Source organism: Camelina sativa, chromosome 3, assembly GCF_030686135.1.
Source record: "Camelina sativa cultivar CO46 ecotype springtype chromosome 3, ASM3068613v1".
NCBI lineage: Eukaryota > Viridiplantae > Streptophyta > Magnoliopsida > Brassicales > Brassicaceae > Camelina > Camelina sativa.
The window spans coordinates 27,286,983-27,313,870 of record NC_141882.1 but is presented as its reverse complement, the minus strand read 5'-3'; the positions used below and the strand labels follow the sequence as shown (position 1 = coordinate 27,313,870).

Here is a 26,888-nt window from a genome sequence, read left to right as displayed (position 1 = left end):
ATGCTGATCTTTTTTTGTTTTGGTCGTTTGTTACTTTGGTGACGTTGTTGTTATAATGACCAATATGTTGGTTATGTGATATTTGAATAAAATTATTTGAACAATTATTCTATAATTGTCATTGTTATTTCACTGATTCGGTTAGATTGGAACATCGTACCGTAAAAATTTAAGTAGTTATTCTAGTTGTTTTTATTTTTATTTTTAAGTGGAATCTTCGTTTTACATTCATTCTAAAACTAATTAATACATTCAAAATTTTGAAGAATGATCATTTTTATTATTATTAAAAAAAGTAATATTGTTTTTAATGTTATAAATGTTTACTTATTTACTTATTTTTTTATATAGTTATTAATTGAAACATTTAAAAAGAATACTTTAATGCACAAAAAACATATATTTGGACAAGTGGCAATATCTATGTTGCTTATGTAGCAGTGTCTGAAAGAAAGTTTTGAGAATGGTTCCCTATTTTATTATATAAGATTTTTGGGTGTTAGACATAGTTATGTTATAAAAAACAGATTGTACAACTTTAAGAAATATATTGGTAATGTATTAGACATTTTTTTTGTTGGCATATCTTTTTTATTAAGTTGATTGTAGAGTAACTTTAATTTATATAAATATGAAAGTGTATGAATCAATCTTTTTATAAAAATAAAATATGCAAAACAAAATATTAGGCATGGGGAACAAGTTGAAACTTACTAATTTCAAAGTACTTTGCCTTGCCTTGTACAAGTAACTGAACAACAAATTAATTTGATTCTTGCTAGGAGGTATCAAATTCTTAGGGACCGATCTGATTGTCATGTAGAGTAGTTTCGTCAGCTTCGTACAAGTACAACACACACTATTAAAACATGCATGTTGGTTAGACTGACACAATGATGCATTTTGTACCATCTTGAGAAAATGCACATGATATGTTTCATCACAAGTTGCTTTCCCTTAAAATCGTTAGTTTACATATCACCATTGTGTTTGGAAATACAAAACAACTTACATTTATCCAATTAACAAAGAAAAACCATTGAAACAAATAAAAATAACAAACGCTTCATCGTGGATTAATTACCTAACAAATAAAATTTATCCGAATACAAGAAAATGTAGTGTAAATTAAAAAAAAATAACAAATACTAAAAGGTAAAAAAATCAATACAACGTACATACAACCAGATTAAGGAAAACTATATAAGAGAATACAATGTAACGCTTTTTTTTCTTCAACAGAGAGCTGCCTCTTTAGCGGTCGTTGGCCTTAATAAAGAAATAATAATAGTTGAAGATTCCACAATTTAATTTATATTCTTAACAAAATCAAACAAATACTAAAAAAATAATTAAGATGGAAGGAATCAAAAGGGTTTGTTTGTTCTCACTATAAAAGAAGGCTCCTAAAACCACGTGAACCGCTCCACGCCCCTCTCTCTGCCTTTCACCTTACTGCTCTCTATTCTATTTGTCTCCGCCAGCTATGGCTCCTTCTTCATCACCTCTTCGTTCTACAAGGTAATAATACAAAGTCTCAATCGTTTTTTATGATAAACGAGAGAAAATGAAAACACAAAATGATTTTGGTTATTAGAATTCTCCTGATCTGGGTATATATATATATGGTGTTTGTTTATTTTTTAATATTCTCATTCTTTTTGGTGGCATGCATAATGCATTGAGATGAAAACAGTGAAGGGGATGAGAAGTATGCGAATGTGAAATGGGAAGAGCTTGGGTTTGCTCTGACTCCAACAGATTACATGTATGTAGCCAAATGCAGACGAGGTGAGAGCTTTTCACAAGGAAAGATCCTTCCTTATGGGGATATTTCAATCAGCCCTTGTTCTCCGATTCTCAATTATGGCCAGGTACGTTTTCTTCTCTTACCACTTGTGGCTAAATCTCACTGATGGTAGGAACTTTGGGTTTGATTAGAAAACAGGGTTAAGAAATTTGAAGCCTTTAATCTCTAAATGAGGGAGAAATTGATCTGCATAGTCATAGATTGTGTATAGTTGCTTCAAACTGAGTGTGATAGCCAGCAAAAGTTTCTAACTTTTGCGTCTATATATACCTTTTGATTATTGGTTTGGCTCTTTGTAGGGACTATTTGAAGGTCTCAAAGCTTACAGGACAGAAGACGACAGGATTATGATTTTCAGGCCTGACCAAAACGCTCTTCGCATGCAAGCTGGTGCGGAGAGGCTTTGTATGACGTCCCCTTCTCTGGAGCTATTCGTTGATGCAGTTAAGCAAACTGTGCTTGCCAACAAGAAATGGGTATGGCCTATTGGACCAATGTGTCTCTACCTCCATTTGATGTGATTCTTTATCACAATTTCACATTCGTTTTTTTAGGTTCCTCCTCCGGGTAAAGGATCTTTGTATATAAGGCCTCTGCTAATTGGGAGCGGTGATACCCTTGGAGTAGCTCCAGCACCTGAAAACACATTTCTCATCTATGCATCTCCAGTAGGAGATTACCATAAGGTGAGTTTGTATGTGTTTGTTTCAAATTTCTCCGTGGAGTAAACTCTGACTAAAGAGTCTTTCAAGTTGGAACAGTTAACTGGTTTTGTCTGTCTTGTAGGTGAGCTCAGGCTTAAACCTCAAAGTTGATCATAAGCATCACCGAGCCCATTCAGGTGGAACAGGTGGTGTCAAGAGCTGCACAAACTATTCTCCAGTAAGTAAAGAGACACCTCACATCTTCCATGGAAACAGGTTAATGAAATTTCTAGTTCTCTGATTTCTTCTTGTGTAAATTTTTGAAAGGTTGTGAAATCGTTGTTTGAAGCAAAGTCATCGGGGTTCTCTGATGTCCTGTTCCTGGATGCAGCAACTGGTAGAAACATCGAAGAACTTAGTGCTTGTAACATCTTCATTGTCAAGGTAAAGAGTTGCAACACTTATCACACGGAATATAGAATAGTTTCAACCTTTTAGATTCCTATGCATATAACTCATTAGGAACCATTCATATTTTAGGGAAACATTGTGTCCACTCCACCAACATCAGGAACCATTTTACCTGGAGTCACAAGGAAAAGCATAAGCGAGCTAGCTCGTGATATTGGCTACCAGGTTCAACCTCCTCTTTCATTTCATATATAGACATTCTTACGTAGTCAAGATTCGCAGATTGTGATTCACAGTTAATGTATCACAGGTTCAAGAGCGCGATGTTTCTGTGGATGAGCTACTAGAGGCAGAAGAAGTTTTCTGCACTGGGACTGCAGTGGTTGTTACAGCTGTTGAAACTGTGGCCTTCCATGACAAGAAGTGATTAACTTTTTTTGAAACTTGATAAAATTGAAAACCCTTTCATCAAATCTCAAATGTTGATATTGGGTCATATCTTTGACGGCAGGGTAAAATACAGGACAGGAGAAGCAGCGCTGTCTAGGAAGCTTCGCTCGATGTTAACCAATATTCAGATGGGCATTGTTGAAGATAAGAAAGGTTGGATGGTGGAAATCGATCGTTGTCAAGGCTGGTGATTCTCTTAGTCAACTTGTACTTTCTCCCTTTAAGTGTCTGTTTTCTATATAAGTGGGACTTGTAATGGAAAAACCTTAAGGTACAACAATGATCACCTTTTCAAGATCCTATAAGAACAATCATTTAATAAGCGACACAAAGATGATCCCTTTGTATTGCTGGTAAAGGAGATAAGGAAGATATTAAAACAATAAAAAGCCTATTGAACTGAAGTACCACAAATCCAAAATGATTCATAGAATCATTGGGACATTTGTAGCTGCTTTTTTTTCTTGTCATATAATTATGTTTCTAGGTTTTATGATATATCTGAAGGAATTGGCTTAGAGTTTTGTTGACCAAAGAAAGAATAACTCCAAATTAAAAAAAAAAGAAAGCAAAAACAATTGTTGACAGCTGTGGGATTTGAACCCACGCCCTTTCGGACCAGAGCATACCTAGGCAGATTTTAAAGATATTTCTCGCATATCTTGTGTTTTAGAGAATATTTACAAATAAATTGATTTTTGATATATTTTATATCCAATAAAATAAATTTGAATTGATTTTATTAATTTCACATATCTTATATATTAATAAATTTTATATTATTGAGGCTATAATGAATACTTTACTATTTTAAAATACCTTTTAAAGTAATTTAATTTTTATATTAAATTGTAATCAGTTATTTTTTAAAAAATTAAACTGGATTTATTTATTTGTTCCTAAAACTGTGAGGAAAAATATACACAAATACTGAATGTAATTTTTTTATTATTGTTTTTTCCGTTTTTTCCTAAAATATTTATAAAAAACAGAATTTAGATTTGATTTATTATGTATTTAAACGTTTTCCTTATTTAATTATGATGTATCTGTTTTCCTTAATTAAATATTCTAATCGATGAAGATTTAGGCTAAATTCTCCCAACTGATTGTTTTAGATTTGCAGTTAACAACAATCTCGGCAATCAAGCAATTTTGTAAGATTTGAAAATCAAAATATATGGTTTAAATGAAAACCATTGAAAAAATCAGTGGCGCCAAGATTTAATTTTATTTTGATAATCAACGATAAATATTTGAAGAGATAATCGGCTCAACTAATCGGTATTAAATGATCCACGCAGGATCTGACTTAATTTGAATGGTTAGAGAATTTTAATTCTATGATATACTAATGTATTAATAATTATTAATTTCTAACAATCAATACATTAAAACTTCCATGTTTTTCACCAGAGCATTACACCTCAGCTTTTGTATTGAAGCAGAGGATAACACATCAGTTAAAATGAATATCTAATCAAATTATAACAATTAATACATATCAGCTTTTTTACTTGATATATCATGGTTTTTAGGTGTTTTTGGCCATGATATAAGTCTTATTTATAGATTCTTTTTAGTATTTTTAGAGTCTTTTGAGTATTTATAGGATTTAGCATGTATGGGAGCATAATGGAGCTAAATAGGAAGATTTGGAGCCTAATCAAGCATTGACGCTGAGTTACGAAGTTGAGAGGCGAATTCAGAAGTCAGCATCGACCGATGCTAGTGATGGTGTCGATCGATGCATCATCCAGTAGAAGAATTGGAAGTTATCTCATAAGTTTTGAAGATTTACAAATCTGCCCTAAAGTTTTCCATATTTGCATCATTGGTCCCTAGACGTGTTTTAGGAATATAAGTATGATTTTTATGGTCATTGTTTAGATCTAAGCTTTATTTTTCCCTGCAACTTTTGAGAGAGAACCCTGAGAGATTTTTAGAGAGCTTTTGGAGAGAAGATTCAAAACTCCTTTTTCTTCTTCTTTAATCTCTTAATGCAATCTATTTTATTCATGATTTGTGTTCTTACAATTATGTCTGAGTAGATCTGCTTGTTAGGTTTAGGGTTTCTCATTAGGGATTTCTTGGATTGTTAGATTGATTAATTGTTTGGATTCATTATCTTTCTTGTTCTTCACCATAGGTTGTTCTTAATGCTAGGTTTTTGATTAGTCATATGGATTTAGATCTTAGGATTATTGACTGATATGAGAATATGATTGATTTTCCTGACAAAAACCTTTGGTGAGCAAAATTACTTCTTGCAAAGAGATTTGATTTAGTAATTTTGTGAACTTATCTAAACATGATTTTAAAGCTGATTTTTAACCTAGAATTTTGCAAAGAGATTTGGATTTTCTGGTTTTAAATTTAGATAATATTTGCAGTGATAACTGGTTTATTTTACAATTGTGTTTAGAGTTCAAGAACGGTGCTTAATTGTTGAATCTTGCTTGCTTAATTAATTGATCTGATTTTCCATTATTTCCTGAGAATTTCCCTAGACCTAGCGTTTTTAATTCCTGAATTTACAACACTTCTTAATTCTGTTTTCGCATTCTTTTTAAATTAATATTTTGATTTAGCATAATTAAAAGATTATTAAATCTATTGTGTGAATCTAGAGTCTTTGTGGATTCGATCCCTAAGTACTACAATTGATCTCTTAATTTGAGAGAGTATTTCAGGGTTAAATTTGAGCATATCAAATTTTGGCGCCGTTGTCGGAGACTCTTTTGATTCACCATTAGATTAAAGTCTTTGATTTTGTCTAGATTTTTATTTTCCTATTTTACTTACACGCTTTTGTTTCTTTTCTCTTGTGTGATTCATGTACATGCCTAAGCCAAATACCAGGAAAAATCCTACTGGTCCAGTTGTTAAGCTTACAAACCAAGAATTAGGACAATTAGAGCGTGATAACACAAAAGCAGCCAAATCAGCAAAGATGGTCAACCCAATCATATTGAGACCAGATGTGGCTGGAGTTTTGAGAGATCAAGAGGGTCATGTGCACAACGAACAAGGCCAAAAACTTGATTTTCCTTGAACCAATTCTTGATGAGTTGATATTTCTAGGATTGCATCACTCTCTCCTTCTTGAAAAGGTTTTGTCCTCAAAACTAAAACCAAAGTTTGCATTTTTTTATATTGAAAAATAGAATGAAAACAAAGCAAATTTTCTTTTTCCAAATAAAACTGAAATTCAACAAATCAAAACAAAGTTATTTTGTATTTTTTTATACGAATTAAATAAAATATTTTTTTTATAAAATAAAACTGAAATTCAGCAAATAAAAAAGATTTTTTTTTGTACAATTTTTTTTAAACGATTTAAATAAAACAAAACTGATTTTTTTTTTCTTTTTCAAATAAAGCTAAAATGAAACAATAATAGATAGGAGCTTTTAGCTCTGATACCAAAATGATGTGAGCCAAAATAGGGGTGAGTCGATAGCTGGTCTAAAGGACCTCTCTAACTAACTCGGATAGGATGGAGATGAATGATGGATCGAAGTTCGCCACACAAAGTTGCGGAATGACTTTGTGATAAGAACACAAATAAATATCTAAGTGAATCACACACAAAGATAAAGAATTAACTTGTTTTCTAAAGGAATCACACACAATAGAAAAGACAAGTAAAACAAAAGCCTAAGCTTCAAAGTGAGAAAACTCTCTCTTTTATTTTTCCAAAAATATTCTATATCTTTACAATGAAGGGAAACATGAGCTTATATAGGCTCAATTTACAAATCAATAACATAAATACAAAATAAACCAAATTAGTTACATAAATAAATCAAGAATAAATTTGAGAGATTTTATCAATCATCATTGATGGAGATTGGTTCTTTGTATCTAGACACTTTCTTGATGTAGCCATGAATTGATTGTCTTCTAGAAACTTCTTTATAATTTGATCTTGATTTTCCTTGAACCAATTCTTGATGAGTTGATGTTTCTAGGATTGCATCAGAACTTCTTTCTAGAAGAACTGAGAACCCCAACCATGCTTGTAATGCAATTTTGGTAAAGGAAGGAGACGACAATGATACTACGGTTGCAGAGCCAGCATCGATCGATGCCATCACAATGCATCGATCGATGCAGTCACCATCCATCGCGGCAAACTCACTCCGGAACGAGAGTATCGATCGATGCACCACCATTGTCGATCGACACATCCCACGAACAGCTTCAGTTTCTGTTCCAGTTCCACCACCTGCTTCAGAGCAAGCTTATAAGGCTAAGGTTCCTTTTCCTAAGCCTAGGAGATCTAATCAGGAGATTGAAGAAGCTAGATGCAAGGCTATGATGGACAAGGTGATGATAGAGATGCCTTTGATTGATGCAGTCAAGTTTTCTCCTGGGATTAAGCGGTATGTGAAGAGGATGGTCACTAATGGTTTGAGTCCTGAGGAAGGAGTTTTTCTAACCAAGGATGTCAGCTCAATTCTGTTGAATCAGCCTCCACAGAAGAAGAAAGAGAGGAAAGAGAAAGTTGTTGTATCTGAGAAAGTGAGTGCAATGATTCAGAGTAGGATTGCAGAGAAGTTATCGGATCCTAGAATTTTTGTGTTAGATTGCTCTATCTCCACAGGAAGGTTTTCTCACTCTCTGTGTGATCTCGGCTCTAGTATCAATTTAATGCCACATTCTGTTGTTGTGAGACTTGGGATGACAGATTTCAAGCCAACTAAGATCTCTCTTATCTTAGATGATCGATCTAGAAGGATTCCTGAAGGTGTCTTAGAAGATGTTTTGATTCAGATTGGAGATTGCATGATTCCCACTGATTTTATGGTGTTGGAATATGACAAAGAGCCTAGTGATCCTCTCATTTTAGGACGTTCTTTCTTGGCTACAGATGGTGCTATTATTGATGTTAAGAAGGGACACATATCTCTGAATGTGGATGATTTGGTCATGAACTTTGAGATGGACAAGCTGAGAAGAGCTCCTACTATTGATGGTCAGACATTTTCTGTGGAAATTGCTTCTGATGATGATCCAATCATAGAGTTTCATGGACACATTACTGCTGGGTATGTCAAAGAGTTGGAGACTGTTGAGAGAGTGAGTAAGCAAGCTGTTAAGTTTGAAGATTGGAGTGGAGATCATCTAATCAGTACTAGAGACCATGATGAGGTTCTGATCCATGACAAGTCGCTGGTAGATGATGTTTTTGTTATGGAAACACGGATTGCTGAGGAAAGTTGCAGAATTGTTGAAGAAACACGGGTTGCAGGCTCAACATCGATCGATGCAGCTGTTGCATCGATCAACACACCTCCACGAGTCGACCTGGACTTGTCCAAAACCGAAGATTCTCGAGCTGATTCCTTAGCTGCAAGTCCTAGACCAGTTGTAAAGCTGAAATCTCACAATTCTACAGTCAAGAACCCACAGGTAAGGCCAAGGTATGCATCTCTTTCTCCTAAACCTTCTCCTATCATCAATAAGAATTTCAAAGGTACAAAAATTGTTTTGCAGTTAACCAAGCCACGAGATTATCTTAGAGCGCTTGTTTCTTCTGTTGATGATTTTGCAGGACATAAAAGAAGCAAATCCGTCCCTAAATCCCACCCAAATCATGTTCCTCACATCCTTGTTAAATCTCATGCACCTTGGATGAAGAGGACATTCTATCGGAAGCATTCATTGCCATGTTCCGATCCACCGGATGCCTGAAATCCAACACACTCAAGCTAATGACTGAAAACAAGCGCTTAGTGGGAGGCAACCCACTCTTAGGTTTTTCTTTTCCACTTTGAGTCATTTTTATTCTTGCTTTGAGTCAGTTTGAATTTGTATTGAATTATGAACTTCTATCTATCATCTTGCGTTTAATCTTGTGTTTGAGTGATTCTTAGCAGTGCTAACATCCTATAAGAATCTTGAGTCTATTTGTAGTGATTCTTAGAAGTGAGAAAAACACAAATTAATCGCAGCTAACTCAGGAGTAATGTTCGAACTCTCTGCATCTGTGGAGTGCATCGACCGACACACCATCAACATCGGTCGACACTGAACATCCGGATTGGTAAAACGATTTTGTTCACAATTTCAATACTTATTCGTTTTTGTTTATTTTTCTTCGCCAATCTCTTACTTGATAATACTGTGGACAGTGTTGTTTAAGTCTGGGGGAGGCAGTTACTAACTACGTTTTTGTTTTTGAAAAAAAAAAATTGTTTTAGTGAGTCAAAAATTTTGTTGGGAACTATGATTTTTCTTTTTAGTGTACTGTCTTGGTTGATTAATGCTGCAGATTAAATCCACTAATCCGACTAATGGAAAATCCAATGGCTGACCAGTAAACCAGAGACACCTAAATTTCCAACTGATTCCATAAAAGCCTGAGGTAATTTCTGTACTTTTCTTTTTATCTCATCAAGGAGATTGATGTTCATTGAGCTTGACTCCTTGTTCATACCTGACAAGGAAGATCTTCAAAAGAGAAAAAATGGTATTCCTCTCCCTTATTAAAGTTTGAAATATTTTTCTTGAGAGCTTTGTTAAAAAAAAAGAGAATAAAAGATGAGATGATTTTGATCAGTTTAGAGAGGTAGGTAAATTACTTGTGACCTCATTATTCTACTCTTGAGTCAAATGATCACACAAAGCTTGGAAGCGAGGGGTAGATAAATTACCGATGACCCCATTATTCGCCTACAACTTTGAGAAAAAAGAATAGTAAAAAAAAAACAGCAAAGCAAAGCTCAAAGGAGGATAAGGATAGAATAAGTCTGGGGGAGAGAAAGAGTACCACATGTTGTACAAGTTATATCTTGCTTGTTATGGTATAGTACGGGAATGAGTCTAGAAGGTTCTTGACATTGATCAAATTGATTAGACCCATCAATGAAGGCTTAATGGAGGAAGTAGTGAAATTTGGTTTGAATTTGGGATGCTATGAATGTCAACGGAGAAGTACATGGTGGTTCGATTTGGATTTATCTGCTAAGCATATGGATTATGGTTTGGATGATCATGGCATTCCTTTAAAAAGAAAAGGAGTTTCTGCATTTTCAAACCTCTTTCACAGGTCTAAGTTTATGTTTTGCTTGAAGGCAAGCAAAGGCTAAGTTTGGGGGAGTTGATATATGGGGAGTTGATATATCATGGTTTTTAGGTGTTTTTGGCCATGATATAAGTCTTATTTATAGATTCTTTTTAGTATTTTTAGAGTCTTTTGAGTATTTATAGGATTTAGCATGTATGGGAGCATAATGGAGCTAAATAGGAAGATTTGGAGCCTAATCAAGCATTGACGCTGAGTTACGAAGTTGAGAGGCGAATTCAGAAGTCAGCATCGACCGATGCTAGTGATGGTGTCGATCGATGCATCATCCAGTAGAAGAATTGGAAGTTATCTCATAAGTTTTGAAGATTTACAAATCTGCCCTAAAGTTTTCCATATTTGCATCATTGGTCCCTAGACGTGTTTTAGGAATATAAGTATGATTTTTATGGTCATTGTTTAGATCTAAGCTTTATTTTTCCCTGCAACTTTTGAGAGAGAACCCTGAGAGATTTTTAGAGAGCTTTTGGAGAGAAGATTCAAAACTCCTTTTTCTTCTTCTTTAATCTCTTAATGCAATCTATTTTATTCATGATTTGTGTTCTTACAATTATGTCTGAGTAGATCTGCTTGTTAGGTTTAGGGTTTCTCATTAGGGATTTCTTGGATTGTTAGATTGATTAATTGTTTGGATTCATTATCTTTCTTGTTCTTCACCATAGGTTGTTCTTAATGCTAGGTTTTTGATTAGTCATATGGATTTAGATCTTAGGATTATTGATTGATATGAGAATATGATTGATTTTCCTGACAAAAACCTTTGGTGAGCAAAATTACTTCTTGCAAAGAGATTTGATTTAGTAATTTTGTGAACTTATCTAAACATGATTTTAAAGCTGATTTTTAACCTAGAATTTTGCAAAGAGATTTGGATTTTCTGGTTTTAAATTTAGATAATATTTGCAGTGATAACTGGTTTATTTTACAATTGTGTTTAGAATTCAAGAACGGTGCTTAATTGTTGAATCTTGCTTGCTTAATTAATTGATCTGATTTTCCATGATTTCCTGAGAATTTCCCTAGACCTAGCGTTTTTCATTCCTGAATTTACAACACTTCTTAATTCTGTTTTTGCATTTTTTTTAAATTAATATTTTGATTTAGCATAATTAAAAGATTATTAAATCTATTGTGTGAATCTAGAATCTTTGTGGATTCGATCCCTAAGTACTACAATTGATCTCTTAATTTGAGAGAGTAGCTCAGGGTTAAATTTGAGCATATCATTACTCCTAAGTGGACAAAACAAAAGAGAGAAACGATGTTCGATTTATTCTTATCCTCGCCATTTATATGATGGTCCGACTGCGCGTTTAATCAATCGATGGATTACTTCTTCTTCTTCTTTGTTGTTTATACCATGGTCCGACTGTGTTTGTGGGTTTAATCAATCGATGGTTGATTTCTTCTTTTTTCTCGTCATTTATTCCATGGTCTTCGTGATTTGGTGGAATTAGGGTTTATTCGATTTGATTGATCTGATTATGACTCTCGGCCTGCACAATGAAGGATGGATCTTCACATATCGCCTACCATGAGAAGCATTACTCAAGCAGCAATGAGCCAATGTTTTTATTGAGTTGATCTAAGTTGCAGCTCGTCTCAACTCTTACAGATCTATCTTCTTCCGCCACTGCTCCCTTCGTAAAAATGGTTTGTAAATTTATTTTTACTCTAAGTTTGTTCAATCAAGGGTAAGGAGATAATTGATTTAAGAAATTTTGATTTGTAGAGTTGGATACGTGAGATAGTGCATGCATCATATGTGTTTCGGTAATGTGTATAGGACTTAATTTGTATTGGATTTTCTATTTCATCTAAGTATGAGCAATTCAAGAAACTAAGTGTTCTTTGTTTTGTGTGTTCGTAAATTTATTTTTACTCTAACATTTGTGTAAATTTATTTGTTCTCTTCTTATTTTTACTCAGAATGTTCACGATGTAAGTATAATGTATGTAAATTTATTTGTTCTCTTCTTAAGGTCTCTTTGTTAGCACGTATAGGGGAAGACAAGTCTGATTTGTTCTTTTTTGTTTTTGTCTAGGTGATTTGGTTTTAGTGCTTCAGGTATCACTTGGAGATTTGGGGGCTAGAAAATCAAGTCTTGTGCTGCATTTTGTAAAATATCACTTTGTTGAATTCCAGGTTGGTGGATCTCTCTTCCTCCCTCTCTTTGTGTGTCTTGTGACATTTGGTTTTGTTACTTTTATAATGATTACTTATGTGATGCAATATGATCCCTCCCTCTCTTTTCGCTGGTTGTTTCTTTAATCTATTTTTTGAACTCCCATCAATATATTCATAGTTTTGTGTAGAAAATTGCTCTGTTTATCACCTAATAGAAAGTGACTTTGTTGAAGAATGAAACTATTGCAAGGTTGGTAGTTTAACCCGTCTTTGTTGTATACTTCTATGGTTTTCTTATTTGGATTGTGGTGATATTATGATATGAAACTACATATTCCTTCTTACGCATGCGTTTTAAGTTTACCACTACAAGAAAACATGGAATTGCCGACTACAAAAACAGTCACTAAACAGTCGCAAATACCTAGTAACGACTGTTTGGCGACTGAAAACCGTAGTCGCTAAACTGAGTGTCGCTAAAATAATCAGTCGCTAAAGAGTCGGCAAATAGCTACGAATTGGCGACTGATAGTTTTGGTCGTTGTTCCCTCGCGAAACAGTCGCTAAAATGGCGACTGAGTTGCAACGCTTTAGTGACTGATTTGGTTACTCATTTGCGACTGTTTTGGTTACTGATCCGTGTACGTTTTCGTGACTGTTTTACGACGGTTTAATTATCGATTTATCAGGTTTTTTCTTGTAAATCCGGTCAAATTGAATTATTTGATTTTGTAATACCTGGGCATTCAGTTATTTTGGGTTATTCGGTTTCATTTTATTCGAACCGAATTAGAACAAAATAATGATAATGGACCTTAAAAATTTACAATTACAATCCAATAAATCATGGGCTCTATAGAATACACAAGCCCAAATTAGATAACAAAAACAAGTCCATAACAAATTAAGGTTCACGGACTCCACAGCCGCCGGACCTGCAACGGTGATGATGGCATTCGATAGTAAGATCTCCCGGTGAAGAAATCTGACCTGTCGAGATCACCTACAATCATCAAAACAACATGCAATCTAGTAGATCTGAGAACATCTAAAACTGAAAAAAAAAATAGGAAAACAGCAACAAACAAAAAATGAAAATCGAGTAGATATGAGAACTTACCAACTATGGGTGGGTGTGGTGATGAGGAAACTAGTTACAGAGAATCCAGAGACAAGGCCAACAACGTTTCAACTCTCTCTTAAAAAACACTAGCCATGGATGAGGACGAGTGAGAAATGATGTCGCGACGAAGGAGAAGAAGAAAATACATAAAAAGGTGGGATTTAGGGAGTTTCTTCTTCCTCCTCCTCTTTTCTTTACTCCGGCCATCAGCAACAAAAGAGAAACAAGAACAGGATGAAGATTTAGGGTTCTCGATTGAGAGCAATTGAGATCTAAGGTTTTTTCGGGGAAGAAGAGAAATGAGGGATTAGGGTTTTCTCGGGATTAAGATGAGTTCGATTTGGGTTTGGGTCGTTTCCTTACGGACCAAATTTGGTTTAAGGCCCAAATTACATAAATCAGTCGCTAAATAGTAGCTGCTTAGTCGCAACGATTGGCGACTAAAAAACCGGTCACCAAACTAGTTGCAAATTGGCGACTACAATGCGACATTATACATTAGTCTATTATTAGAGTCTATTTGGCGACTGTTTTATTTGTGTAGCTATTGAGTAGCAAAATAATCACAATTCAATCGTTAAATTTAGCGACTGTGTTTTAAGTCGCAAATTGCAGTCGACAATTCTATGTTTTCTTGTAGTGTACCACAGAGGGACCAGAAGAAGGTTGCATAGACAACCAAAGAAGAAAATGTGAGAGACAGTTCACGGACCAAAGAAAGAAAAAACACAATTAAGGAGAATCGATTCATGAGGGAGCAAGATTACTCACCGTTGAGCTGCGACAATGTCATGAAAGAGATTCATACATTGAAGAGGTGAACAGAGGAGGAGGAGAAGCCTTAGGATCAAATCCCTAAATTGGATTTTGGGGATCAAGCAAATGAATCAAGAGGGAGTGTTGGAAGTTGATTCATTACTTAATCCTGGATAAGAGAAAGATAAACTGGATGTGAAAGATGCTATGATGATGAAAAACGAAGAAGAAGCATGACCAGATGAATCGGGTGGTGTGGTCGCAGAGTAAGAAGAAGATGCAAAGGAGAAGAAACGTGAATTGGTCACTAAAGGAAAAAATTCATCGGGCACATTAATATTATTGTAGTAAATGGGTATGTTTATTTCACTTTTCTGTTAAATAATTGTAATTCTTTATGTAACTCTACAATTTTTGAATAATTTTATGTAATTGTTTATTTAAGTTTGCAATTTTTATTTACAGAATTAATATTAACAGGATAAATAAATAAACTAAGTGACAAGAACAAGTATAAACATGTAATATGTTGTAAGAAATAAATTATGTGAGATTAAGGAGACAAATGTTGAAGTGGCTAAACTTAAAGTACTAAGATCCATCAAGAACATATAAAATGTAGACATCAAAGAGTAATCTATCTTACTATTTTTGAGGGTTTGTGAATGAGAAACAAATCAAGAACTAAGGGTTTGAAATCCCTAAACTTATTTTTAGGGTAATAAAATTAAAATATATTTAAAAACTAAATTTATGAAATCAAAAACTCAAGTATCTAATAATAACAAAAGAACAAAGTTATCGTTGAAATTATCAAAAATATATGAAATTTGATTTCAAACAGCATAAATTTATGAAACTTAATTTTAAACAACATATATTAAATTATGAAATCGGGAAAAAAATCAAAATACAAAAAAATAAAAACCCAACCCCGCGGCGTAGCGCAGGTCCGACCTAGTTTTAACTACTGAAAAAAAATTCATGATTCAAAAGTTGGTAAATGAATAATCTTGCTTTAATAGTATAGATATCATCTCTTTAATCAATTTCTGGATAAACAAGGAAACAAAAGTTTGGCCAATATTGGGTTGTTCCTCTTTTTGACAAACCTAATCTACATATGCTTTCAGGTATTTGAGAAATACTGTTAAGTTTTGTTTACATGTGGGCTTTTAAATAAATTCACGAGTTATATTATGATATTGTTTTGCAAAAAAAAAAAAAAAAAAACACAGCAATTATCAATCAAATTTAATATATATATTTTTTATAAATTTACAAGAGTATTATTGACTTACATAATAGAATTAAAGTTAATCAATACAATAAAAGTCCCTTGTTTTTCGCCAGCTTCTAACACTTCTAATAATGAAGCAGAAGCTGACACATTAATACACATCATCACATCATTCTTCGTCGCCGATTTGCTTTCTTCTACCGAGCTGCTGCGAGAGAGATACACTATCCCCACAAGCAAACAAACCTCCTTCTTCATCTTCATCATCATCATCATCTTCTCTCAGGTCAGCTTCCCCATTTGATTTCTCTTCTTCGATTTCGTTATGCTTTACTGTTTCCCAATCTCTTTGATTTTTTCGATTTTCTCTAATTCTTTTTAGGGTTCTTCTTCTCTGCTCTCTCATAGGTTTTTTAGATTATGCGATCGGGTTTCCTATAATTTCTCTGCTCTCTCATAGGTTGAAGAAACACTGTAATGGCTCTTTTCCTTTTCCCCTATATCAAATAAAGCTTTCTCCTTTCTCATATCTTGCTACTCAAAGCTTCTTCAATTTCATACTTCTCTCTCTCGCTCTCTCTCGCTCGCTCTCTCAAATCTTTGGATCTAGATAGAACACACAAGGGTAAATTTGTTGTGCTTCAATTGATTTCTCCAGTTTTTGATCTGTACTTTCTCTCGATTTGTCTCTGATTCTTGGGAAATTTGTTGACTTTCAGGTGAAAAAGATGAACGACTTGATGACGAAATCGTTTATGAGTTACATCGACTTGAAAAAAGCGGCGATGAAGGATATGGAACCAGGGCCTGACTACGATCTTGAGATGGCTTCGGCAAATGCAGACAAGATCGGTCAGAATCTTTCGTCTTTCTTAGAAGAAGCAGAGAATGTGAAAGCAGAGATTGGTTTGATTCGTACAACGAAGAGAGTAAAGGTGTTCACAAGATCTCTAACGAGATTGTCTCGGGTTTGAGGAAGGCCAAATCGATCAAGTCGAAGCTTGAAGAGATGGATAAAGCCAACAGGGAGATTAAAAGGCTCTCTGGAACTCTGGTCTACAGGAGCAGGATAGCTGTGACCAATGGTCTGAGGAAGATGCTGAAGGAAGTGATGATGAGTGAGTACGAGGAGGTTGTTGAGAGAAGGTACTTCACTGTCACTGGAGAACACCCTGATGATGAGATGATTGAGAAGATCATCACTGATAACGCTGGAGGTGAAGAGTTTCTCACTCGTGCGATCCAGGAACATGGTAAAGGAAAGGTCTTGGAAACTGTGGTTGAGATTCAGGATAGGTATGATGCTGCGTACTGAGAAGAGTGTCTTGGAGCTTCATCAGGTGTTTCTGGATATGGCTGTGATGGTTGAAGCACAAGGTGAACAGATGGATGAGATTGAGCATCATGTGATGAATGCTAGCCATTATGTTAATGATGGGGCTAACGAGCTCAAGACTGCAAAGAATCATCAGAGAAGCAGCAGGAAGTGGATGTGCATTGGTATCATTGTGCTACTTTTGACTAACTCATTGTTGTCATCCCAATCATCCAATTGTCTTATTCATCTTGATAAACAAACGATATACATACCATCACATAACTTTTATTGCTCTGGCGATCGGTGCTCATTTTGAAAGGTATGTAGCTCCAGCCATTCAAATCATGCAAGGAGTTTCACTATTCAGTTTATACTTATTATTTGGGTTATGTTTTAGGAGCAGGGATGAGAGCGTGACAAAAGCAGCGGTTGGAGCAATGGGTGATCTTGCGACAATACTCATGTTTGGTCTGAAATCAGTTTTGTATTGTACACAAATAGCAGCAACTGCAGGTAACGCATTATCATCTTGTTCTATGTCCTAACTATTAATTCCAGCTAATATAGTGCCTATTCAATTTATCTTGTCTAAGGGTGATATTTAAGTTAGAAAATCTCAATTGTGTGCTCCAAATTCAATCTTTTGTATAGAGTTATGTCTTTTTATAGATCAAAAAAAATATAATGATTTGGGTAGAGATATATATGTGTGTACCTGTTCAAGTTGGAGACCGAGAGCGCTTCACTTCTTCTGTTCTATGGATTGGTAAAAATCTTCAGTTTAATATAGTGAGTAATGATTGGTTTTGGCTAGGTCGGGTGAGCAAGCTTGCACTGCTTATGTGATGTTCATGGATTCTTATTCTTAAGAAACTGCTGTTTTACTCAGTGTAAGTCTTGTTTCGATTTTACTCTGCAGGTGTGGTCCTTGCAAAGTGATTGCTCCCAAATACAAAGAGCTATCTAAGAAGTATCAGGATATGGTGTTTCTTAAGCTTGACTGCAACCAAGACAACAAGGTTTGTTCTTCCTTTTGCTATCAATGTGTCTTAATTCTTATGTTAACACATAAATATTGAGAGCAAAAACTTACACATCGATCCTACCTTCCTCGAGTTAGGTATCTAATTCAAGGAAAGGTTTAACTGTCATTGCACATCTTGACATGTGAAGTCCATTTTTGGTCTGTCTTGAGTCAAAAACTTGCTTTGGCTTTATTAGAACATCGTTCACACACAATACGTTATACGTCATACACCACATTGGTTGGGCTGGACTTAAAAGAAAAAGTTATGTATTCAGATTTTTACAATTGGAACAAAGTGAGGCTGAGGTATTGCGACGGAGTTTCATTCGCAGGAGATTCACAACATGGCAACGGGGTAAAACCGCTTTTAACCAATTTTCTTTCTTTAACCGATTTTAATAACCGAAAATGTTCTGGTATATGATTTTTTTTTTCTTACTGATTTTAACCGATTAAATGAATGACAGACGTCACTGCTTTATTTCAGAGGACAACGAATATGGAATGCCATAATTCTTGACCTTCTTCCCTAAGGTTTAGCAAAAGCCCACAAGGTAAAAATTCTTCTTTTATACCCTGGATCAGTTTGGTATTCGGTTAAGTTTCATTACCCAAATCATTTGTTTTATTAATAATAACCATCAGTCAAGTATAAAATATATTGTGAATTTTTTAACACTTTAAGTGATCTTTGGATGTTGTAACTACTCATTGATGTTGATTATGTCATTGATGTTGCTTGCAGCCATATGATTGTAAACGGTGACTGGTTAAGGGTCAAGACTAATGTGCTCCTTCTCTCGCAGGTCTGGTTCGACCATCCAACAATGGTTGCAGAGCCTTCACGTCAATACTCATGTTTGGTCTGAAATCATTTTTGTATTGTACACAAAAAGCAACAACTGCAGGTAACGCATTATCATCTTGTTCTATGTCCTAACCATTAATTCCAGCTAATATAGTGCCTATTCAATTTATCTTGTCTCACGGTGATACTTTAAGTTAGAAAATCTCAATTGTGTGCTCCAGATTCAATCTTTTGTATAGAGTTATGTCTTTTTATAAACTTCTGATTTTTGCTTATTTGTTTAGCAAAAGTAAACATAAGTTTTGATATCCAACAATTTCTTGACATGATAATATATAATTCGGTAGAGGAATATAAAGAGTTAATTTTATTGATTATAAATGGGTAGAGGAATGTAAGGGTGGTACTCCTTTGTGTGCTTGAGAAAATTTTCAAATTGAACTCTAAGGTAAGTTTTAATTATTTTAATAAGGTAAATGCAATCTAACCAGTACAATCTAATTTTATTTATTTCAAAATAAACACCATATAAAATTAACCTGAAAAAAACACAAAAAAAAAACACCAAGCCAAATATGACAGGGGCTAAATATGAAGACTTACCTCGAGAATTCTAGGATAAAATAAAAGAACTTGTAGCTACATAATGTGGTCTTAAATTTGAAAATTCGGAATAAGATAAATAAAACATAAAATATAATTTAAATTAAACATAGTTCATGTAGTCCATGAAGCGGTAGATTTCCTTGTAAATAAAGCATCCATCGCATACATTATCGAATTCGCTAGCAATACATGTGTTCCCAACTTCAATCTCACTTAAGAGCAAATCGTAATCACGGTATTTCCTCACACTCAACTCTAGAATGACTTCAGGACAATTTTGTTGGCGTTGTCTTACCACCTACAGCCCTTGATTCTTCCAAAGTTGGGTAACATAGTTGGGTAACATTTTGTTCCACAAAACAACAGTAATTGTTTGCAAAAAAAAAAGAACCAAACAAAAAGCACTTCCAAACTAAGTACATAACAAACGTTAATTTACATAAATAAAAAACTCCATCAATCAAAAAAAAACAAATACAGCCAATCAAAACCACACAATAAATCATCAACAAAACAATCCACAAATAATATGCTAAAGATATAATGAATCTCTAATCCAACACAAACATACAAAAAACAGAATACAACACATGATAAAAAAAACCACACAAAATAATTAAAATTACACAAAAAAAACATACAAAAACCCTCCCCGCTGCGTAGCGCGGGTACTAACATAGTTTATCTAAAAGAAACTAGAATACTTATATGATAGTTCGAAAGTTTGGTTGCAATTAAATCTTAAATTACATTAATTAATTGTTATGTAATAATGCCGAAGTACATGTATATCTCTTTATCATAATGGATCGAAATAACAATTATTAATTTCTTGAAAATTCAAAGTTTATTCATGTAAATTTCGAATTTACACCATGGACACGAAAGTCAAAATTCATAATAAACTTACATTATTAATTTCAAAGTAAATTATATTCATAAATCTGTTATTTTAATGGACTAATCATCTAGTCTAGTACATAAATTAATTAGCCACCACTTTGGTAATTTGAGTTTAAATTAATAAGAAGTTAGGCAATATTCCCATTTGTATATCATATGTTTAGAATAGTTGACTTCACTAAAGAAAATTAAATCTCTATAAGTTGCATATGGAGGGACAAATATATATAAAAGATAAAGACTGGCTTTTTTGTTAAAAACAAAAAGATAGCCACTTTTAGAAGTTTCTTGGTTATGATGATGAGCTCACCAGTAAACATGGTTATCGTGAACGGTTTTGAATAGTGTATATACAACACGCGTTTAAAATCAATCGTAAAACTTGTTTCGTACTGTTTCATGTTGCTGTAAACATTCTAAACTTCCAAATTAAAACTCTGCATCTAAACATCCCAAGCATTTGTGTGTAGTAAGAAAAAGTACATGTATGCGTTCTAACTTATCTTTCAAAGCGTGCTGTATTGCATTCGCTCTATCAAAGATTATCATGCAAACACATCCAATTCTAGTCGCTCCATCATCAATCATATAAAACGTTTTAACACTAAAAGCTACAAACAGACCCGCATCCGCATTCGCATTCATTGCAACTGAACTAGACGCGCCCGTAACCGTAAGCTTTTTGTTTGTTGGGTCAACTAAGGCATTTAGTCTAATTAAATATTACTAATATAGTTGAAGATTCTAAAATTCATTTTTTTTAAAGACTGATGGAATTCGAAGGGTTTGTCTGTTTATCTCTATAAAAGCCAAGTGTTACGTTTAGTTATTCTCAAAAGCTCAAACCACTTTCTTGCTCTCTTTGTCTTCATCTCTATCCAATGGCTCCTTCTGCGATCCTTCCTCATCACCTCTTCTTACAAGGTGAATATATATGTAATCTTTAAATAAAAATGAATGTTTTTTTTTGGAGCTCGTATAAATGTTTTCTTACGTTAATTATTTTCAAAGAACCATTCATTAGTTATAAGACTCCTGATTTTGGTTTCTCGTGTTCATTTCCCATGCATCTTCGTCCCTTCTCTGTTTATTTTAAACCCTTCCACTCACTAATTTGGGTGTATGTGTGTGTTTTTATTGTGGCACGCATAAAACAGTAAAGAAGAAGAAAAATATGCGGATGTGAAATGGGACGAGCTCGAATTCGCTTTGGTTCCAACAGATTATATGTATGTGGCGAAATACAAACAAGGAGAGAGCTTTTCAGAAGGAGAAATTGTTCCTTATGGGGATATTTCAATAAGCCCTTGTGCTGGCATCCTCAATTATGGCCAGGTTTACTTCTTGAGGATATATAGTAACCGATATCAAAACGATTCTACTTAATTGTGTGAGTTGACACAAAAAACAAACTCCTTTGTAGGGACTATTTGAAGGTCTCAAGGCGTACAAGACAGAAGATGGACGGATCACACTCTTCAGGCCTGACGAAAACGCTCTTCGTATGCAAACAGGTGCGGATAGGCTTTGTATGACACCTCCTTCTCCGGACCAATTCGTAGAAGCAGTTAAGCAAACGGTGCTTGCCAACAACAAATGGGTATGGACTCCCTAGTTTCATGTGATCAGTACTACGTACGTGTTAATCTTTAAGTAGCTAAGATTTGTACCTTTTTTTTTTTGGTTTTAGGTACCTCCTCCCGGTAAAGGAGCTTTGTATATTAGGCCTCTACTCATAGGTACTGGTGCTATCCTTGGAGTAGCTTCAGCACCTGAATATACGTTCCTCATTTACACATCTCCCGTTGGAAATTATCACAAGGTGAGTTTGTTTGTTATTCAAATGCAATTGTTCAAGTAAACTCGGTTTAATATTTTTAAATATTGATCCAATCTGTATATAAAATAATAACGTTTGGGCTCTAACTTGTCAATAATTAATGGACTAGCACTTCACTTCTGTCACTTGCTTAAATATATATGGCCACATGCCTAAAGATTCTTTACATCGAGACTCTTAATTTAATTTGTCTGTCTTGTAGGCAAGTTCAGGCTTGAACCTCAAAGTTGATGATAAGCATCGCCGAGCTCACTCCGGTGGAACAGGGGGTGTGAAGAGTTGCACCAACTATTCTCCAGTAAGTAATAAAGAGACACCAGAGATCAATAGATGTCCAAGCAACACGTTATACGTTGGTGAATTATATATCTAGCTAATTTCTGGTAAATTTTGAAGGTTGTAAAATCTTTGATTGAAGCAAAATCATCGGGTTTCTCTGATGTCTTGTTCCTGGACGCGGCGACTGGTAAAAACATCGAAGAGATTTCTACTTGTAACATCTTTATTCTCAAGGTCAAGAACATTATAAAAAATATATCACAGATATGATATAACGTTTCAACGTACATTTAGACTCATTTGCATGAACTAATAAGTAATCATTCATTTTATAGGGAAACATTGTGTCCACTCCACCAACTTCAGGAACCATTTTACCAGGAATCACAAGGAAAAGCATAAGCGAGCTAGCTCGTGATATTGGCTACCAGGTTCCAGCTCCATCTAACAATACTCTTTCGCGCATGTACAGACATTTCATGAATCTTGACAAGATTCTATATATATATGTTTCACAACGTATCACAGATTCAAGAACGGAATGTTTCTGTTGATGAGCTACTAGAGGCAGAAGAAGTTTTCTGCACAGGGACTGCAATGGTCCTTAAAGCTGTTGAAACCGTGACCTTCCATGACAAGAAGTAATCATATATAGCTTTCTCAAAAAATAAACCCTTACAAATCAGATATTTTCGCTTTGCCGGTTACCTTGATTAAGACTAAAGTTTATTTTGGGTCATTTATATCTATATCTTTGACCGCAGAATAAAATACAAGACAGGAGAAGAGGCATTGTCTACGAAGCTTCACTTGATGTTAACCAATATTCAAACTGGAGTTGTTGAAGATCACAAAGGTTGGATGGTGGATATCAGTAGTTGAGTTGGAATAAATTCGTTTCCTGGTCAGATAAAAAAAGATATCAAAGAATAAAGAAATCAGGAAGAAAAGAAACTAGGCAAAAAAAAAAAAAAAAACACTAAAGAATGATGAAAAGCTACAAAAATTGTGTTATCTTTTGTTTACAGAACTATATATTACTCTATATATAACATATCTTGTTTTACAAGTTCAAAGCATCAATAAAGTCTAAAATATATATTAAAATAGTGGTTTCAGAGCAACTCGTACAAATTCAATTACTCAATGAAACCTGTAATAGAGAACACTATAAAGAGGCAAGCAGAGAGAGAGTGATGCAATTTCACAGCATATATTATTGTGAAATTTGCAGATGATGTGTTTCTAGACTGTTTTATCTGAGGGAATTAAGGCTAAGAAGAGTTTGTTGACCAAAGAATACAATACCTTTAAAAAAAAAATGACAGCTGTGGGATTTGAACCCACGCCCTTTCGGACCAGAGCCTAAATCTGGCGCCTTAGACCACTCGGCCAAACTGTCTGATGCTGTTTTGATTGTAATCTATTTAAAGACCATAACATTGGCTCTGCACACCGCTTACGTTCGACGCAAGGCCACATGCATTTTCAGTCTGTGAAAGTTATGCATGTGGTGGACGACGGACTGCTTTTTTTTGTTTTTTTTTTTTTTAAAAGATGCCCACCTTTAGTACTTTTTTTTGGCTCAACATCAACTCTTAATTAACCAAAAGTTTGATCACACTGTTTCTTGATCAACAATACATTTAACCCACATTGGCCAAATAGAGTAAAGATTATTAAACTTTAAAAATACAATTTTTGTATTAAATATAGTTTTTTGGTCAAATATCAGAAATTTGTTAGTACTTACTATATAATATGCCCATTATTTCTATATATTATTTATGTTATTATTTAATCACACTTTTTTAATCACATTTCGATTCATTTTTTATCAGAAATCAGTTGTATTGGTAATTTATATCCAAATGCTATCCGTTCAGACAAGTATAAATTATCTTACAAACGAATCCACACCTCTACTCACTTTAATTATCGTACAAAAGTTAACATTCATAACTTGCAAACGTGTTCAAATCCCACAGAAGGCATCCGCACCGCATTCATTACGTCTGAACTAGTCGTGCCCTTAAGGGTAAGTTTTTTAATTTTTATTCTGAGTCAACGGAGGCCTTAGAGCACTCATGAGTACTCATGTTTTTGGACCCCAAAACAATATAAAACAACCCAATTCTGGGTCCAGGAAGGTGAGGATCGTTGCTGTGGGAAACAATTTTAGTAATAGGGTAAGAACGATATGTGGCATCTTGTGGTAGGTTGGACCGAAAATATAAAATGTTTTTTTTTTCTTTCCCATTTTTTTTCTCTTTCTCCCGACTGTCTTTCTCTCTTCTCTCTCGCAGAAGACAAGCGATTGAAGAGACGATTCATCTCGAATCGGAAAAATCAATGGATTTTCGTTTAAGTCTTTGTTTTTCCGACTTATACTGGAGGATAGTTGGTCAACCGGAGGCGATGGCTTCCAGATCGGCTCAATCGTAAGAGTTGACGGTTCGGTTCTCACGGCAACCGACGGCGGCGGTTCCTTTTAGTGGGTCAACGACAGCGGAGGATTCTTCTGGTGGCCTACAGGGAACGGTGAGGTCCATTGGCTACCGAATCTGAGATAGAAGGTTCGTCTTCTCCTTTCTGATTTATTGCATTTATTTGAAATTAATCTTTGGTTGTCTATAATAGTTAGGGTTTCGGATTAATTGATTGATTGTTAGATTGGTAAATATTTTATTTCGATTTGACTTATTAGGCGTAGATTATGAGATTAGTTTGATGTTCAATTGGTTTTGAGAATTTTTTGGAGGGTGATTGAGTTTATGTTTTAATCGAGTTATTGTTTGATAGTTTTTTCAAGAATTAGTACATTTTTATGTTCTTGTTATCTTATGTTTGTCTGTTTTGTTATAGATTGTTGATTGAATCCTTGTGTTGTTCTCAATATTAGGAGTACAATGTTTTAGTTTATGTCTTGTATAAGTAATTGTGTGATCAATGTTGATCCGGTTGTCATGTTTTGTGTGAGGTGCTTCATAAACTGTGTGTAGCTGATAAATGGTGAAGATGGGTTAAGGTGAAGTGGACACACGGTTGGATTCTCTTACTTGTAAAGGTATGCTACTCTAGCTTTCATTGTTGTTGTTTGGTTTTGTTTGAGTTTGTGTTTGTGATGAATGTGTAGCTTTTTTATATTGTTTAAGTGTTATGTTTGAAGTGTTATAGATTATAAGAATGATTGAAGTGTTATGTTTGTCTTTGTCTTGATGTGTTATGTTTGTATTTGATGATGAGAATGTTTGATGTTCGGTAAAAATAATTGAACATCAAACCGTGTGTTTTTGTATTTGATAAGTGATGAACCGTGTGTGTTTAAAAATTTGCTCAAGGGTTTAAAATTTTCCAAAACCGTGTGTGTCTTAAATTTAATCCTTGTGTTGTTATGTTGTTTGATCAAGTGGTTGAGTTTGATTTTCGATTTTATATTTTCCCCATGTGATGTTGTCTTATTTGATCAATAGTTTGAGTTTGATTTTGTGTGTAAAATTTTCCAAAACCTATATGATTGAGTTTGAATTTAGTATTGACTTTAAAGATCAGCTTTTTGAAAACTTTTACCCAAGAAGATTTACTGAAAAGTGTTTCAATCGGTCTATTCATAGAGATATACTGAAAAGTATATCTCTTTTTGAGAATTCAAAACACTCATTAGTCTTTAGCTAAATAAACCTTTATTCTCTTTGTCTCACCTTTAGTATTAAAGCTCACATAAACCTTGAGGTCAATATAAACGACCATTGTTAAACACTAACCCAAACTCTTAACGTTTATCTCTCCAAACCCTTTCGTTTTCACAAACCTAAACTCTCAGCTTACACTAACATAAGCAATGGATCCTAGAAACCCTTAACGTTTTTGGGATCAAAATTTTGTTGATCTTTTGAATTCTCAAAAAGACTCCAACTGTTCTGATAATCTTATTCCTCCTATTTCCACCCAATCCTCTCAGCCTATTCATTTTACTAATCAATTCTCTTCTCAGCCTTCAAACTTTAGCCCTAGGTTCTCTTCTCAGCCTCTTAACATAACCCCGACATCTGAATCTGAAGATTGTATAGAGGTTACAGCAGATGAGATTGATGAAGACAGATGCAGAGGAAGTAGGAAGCGGTGGAGTGCAGAGGAGGATGTTCATCTCATAAGCGCTTGGTTAAACACAAGCAAAGATCCAGTGGTGAGCAACGACTAGCGGTTACAAAGTTTTTGGAAGAGGGTTGCAGACTATTACAAAGCTCATGATGGAGGAATCGGTTCAAACGCAAGAGGGCCTTCACAATGTAAGGCAAGGTGGAGTAAGATAAACCACCAAGTCAACAAGTTTGTTGGGTGTTACTCACAAGCGAGTACAAGAAGGAAGAGTGGACAATCAGAAGATGATGTTGTAAGCATGGCATATGAGTTTTACAAGAATGACATGAACAAGCCGTTTATGCTTGGACA

At 34.5% G+C, this 26,888-nt stretch overlaps 2 protein-coding genes, 1 non-coding gene and 1 pseudogene across 18 annotated transcripts; 3 read left to right on the top strand and 1 right to left on the bottom strand.

Moving 5' to 3' along the window:
* The first annotated feature begins 1,237 nt into the window (after positions 1–1,237).
* On the top strand, positions 1,238–3,647 carry LOC104777936 (branched-chain-amino-acid aminotransferase 6). The gene is made up of 9 exons (XM_010502262.3): positions 1,238–1,521; positions 1,697–1,874; positions 2,110–2,286; positions 2,365–2,496; positions 2,597–2,692; positions 2,782–2,898; positions 2,995–3,090; positions 3,176–3,288; positions 3,377–3,647. The coding sequence occupies exons 1-9, from the start codon at positions 1,487–1,489 to the stop codon at positions 3,504–3,506; spliced, it is 1,074 nt and encodes a 357-aa protein (XP_010500564.2). The 5' UTR covers positions 1,238–1,486; the 3' UTR covers positions 3,507–3,647.
* A 12,736-nt stretch (positions 3,648–16,383) lies between these two features.
* Positions 16,384–17,395, top strand: LOC104777935 (syntaxin-related protein KNOLLE pseudogene; annotated as a pseudogene).
* LOC104777934 (putative branched-chain-amino-acid aminotransferase 7) lies at positions 17,151–23,505 on the top strand. 16 transcript variants are annotated; one of them, XM_087506891.1, is made up of 14 exons: positions 17,151–17,292; positions 17,371–17,486; positions 17,893–17,992; positions 18,276–18,355; positions 18,488–18,554; positions 18,807–18,908; positions 21,480–21,652; positions 21,741–21,917; positions 22,008–22,139; positions 22,360–22,455; positions 22,554–22,670; positions 22,772–22,867; positions 22,965–23,077; positions 23,201–23,505. In XM_087506891.1, exons 6-14 carry the CDS (start codon positions 18,857–18,859, stop codon positions 23,316–23,318), a joined length of 1,074 nt encoding a protein of 357 aa, XP_087363017.1. In that variant the 5' UTR covers positions 17,151–17,292; positions 17,371–17,486; positions 17,893–17,992; positions 18,276–18,355; positions 18,488–18,554; positions 18,807–18,856; the 3' UTR covers positions 23,319–23,505. The 16 variants fall into 16 exon arrangements, with proteins under 16 accessions (XP_087363017.1, XP_087363024.1, XP_087363019.1 ...); XM_087506898.1 differs by having other exon boundaries at positions 21,475–21,652; XM_087506893.1 differs by having other exon boundaries at positions 18,746–18,908.
* A 253-nt stretch (positions 23,506–23,758) lies between these two features.
* On the bottom strand, positions 23,759–23,838 carry TRNAL-UAG (transfer RNA leucine (anticodon UAG)). The gene has a single exon. It is a non-coding gene; the product is annotated as a tRNA-Leu (tRNA).
* Positions 23,839–26,888: the final 3,050 nt, after the last annotated feature.

Coding starts and splice junctions, on each gene's coding strand:
- LOC104777934 (XM_087506887.1), top strand. CDS start 18,787: ATGTGCTCCTTCTCTCGCAGGTCTGGTTCGACCATCCAACAATGGTTG. Junction 18,909..21,474: donor ACAAAAAGCAACAACTGCAG/GTAACGCATTAT, acceptor CGCATAAAACAG/TAAAGAAGAAGAAAAATATG. Junction 22,140..22,359: donor CCGTTGGAAATTATCACAAG/GTGAGTTTGTTT, acceptor TCTGTCTTGTAG/GCAAGTTCAGGCTTGAACCT.
- LOC104777936 (XM_010502262.3), top strand. CDS start 1,487: ATGGCTCCTTCTTCATCACCTCTTCGTTCTACAAG. Junction 2,287..2,364: donor TGCTTGCCAACAAGAAATGG/GTATGGCCTATT, acceptor TCGTTTTTTTAG/GTTCCTCCTCCGGGTAAAGG. Junction 3,289..3,376: donor GTGGCCTTCCATGACAAGAA/GTGATTAACTTT, acceptor CTTTGACGGCAG/GGTAAAATACAGGACAGGAG.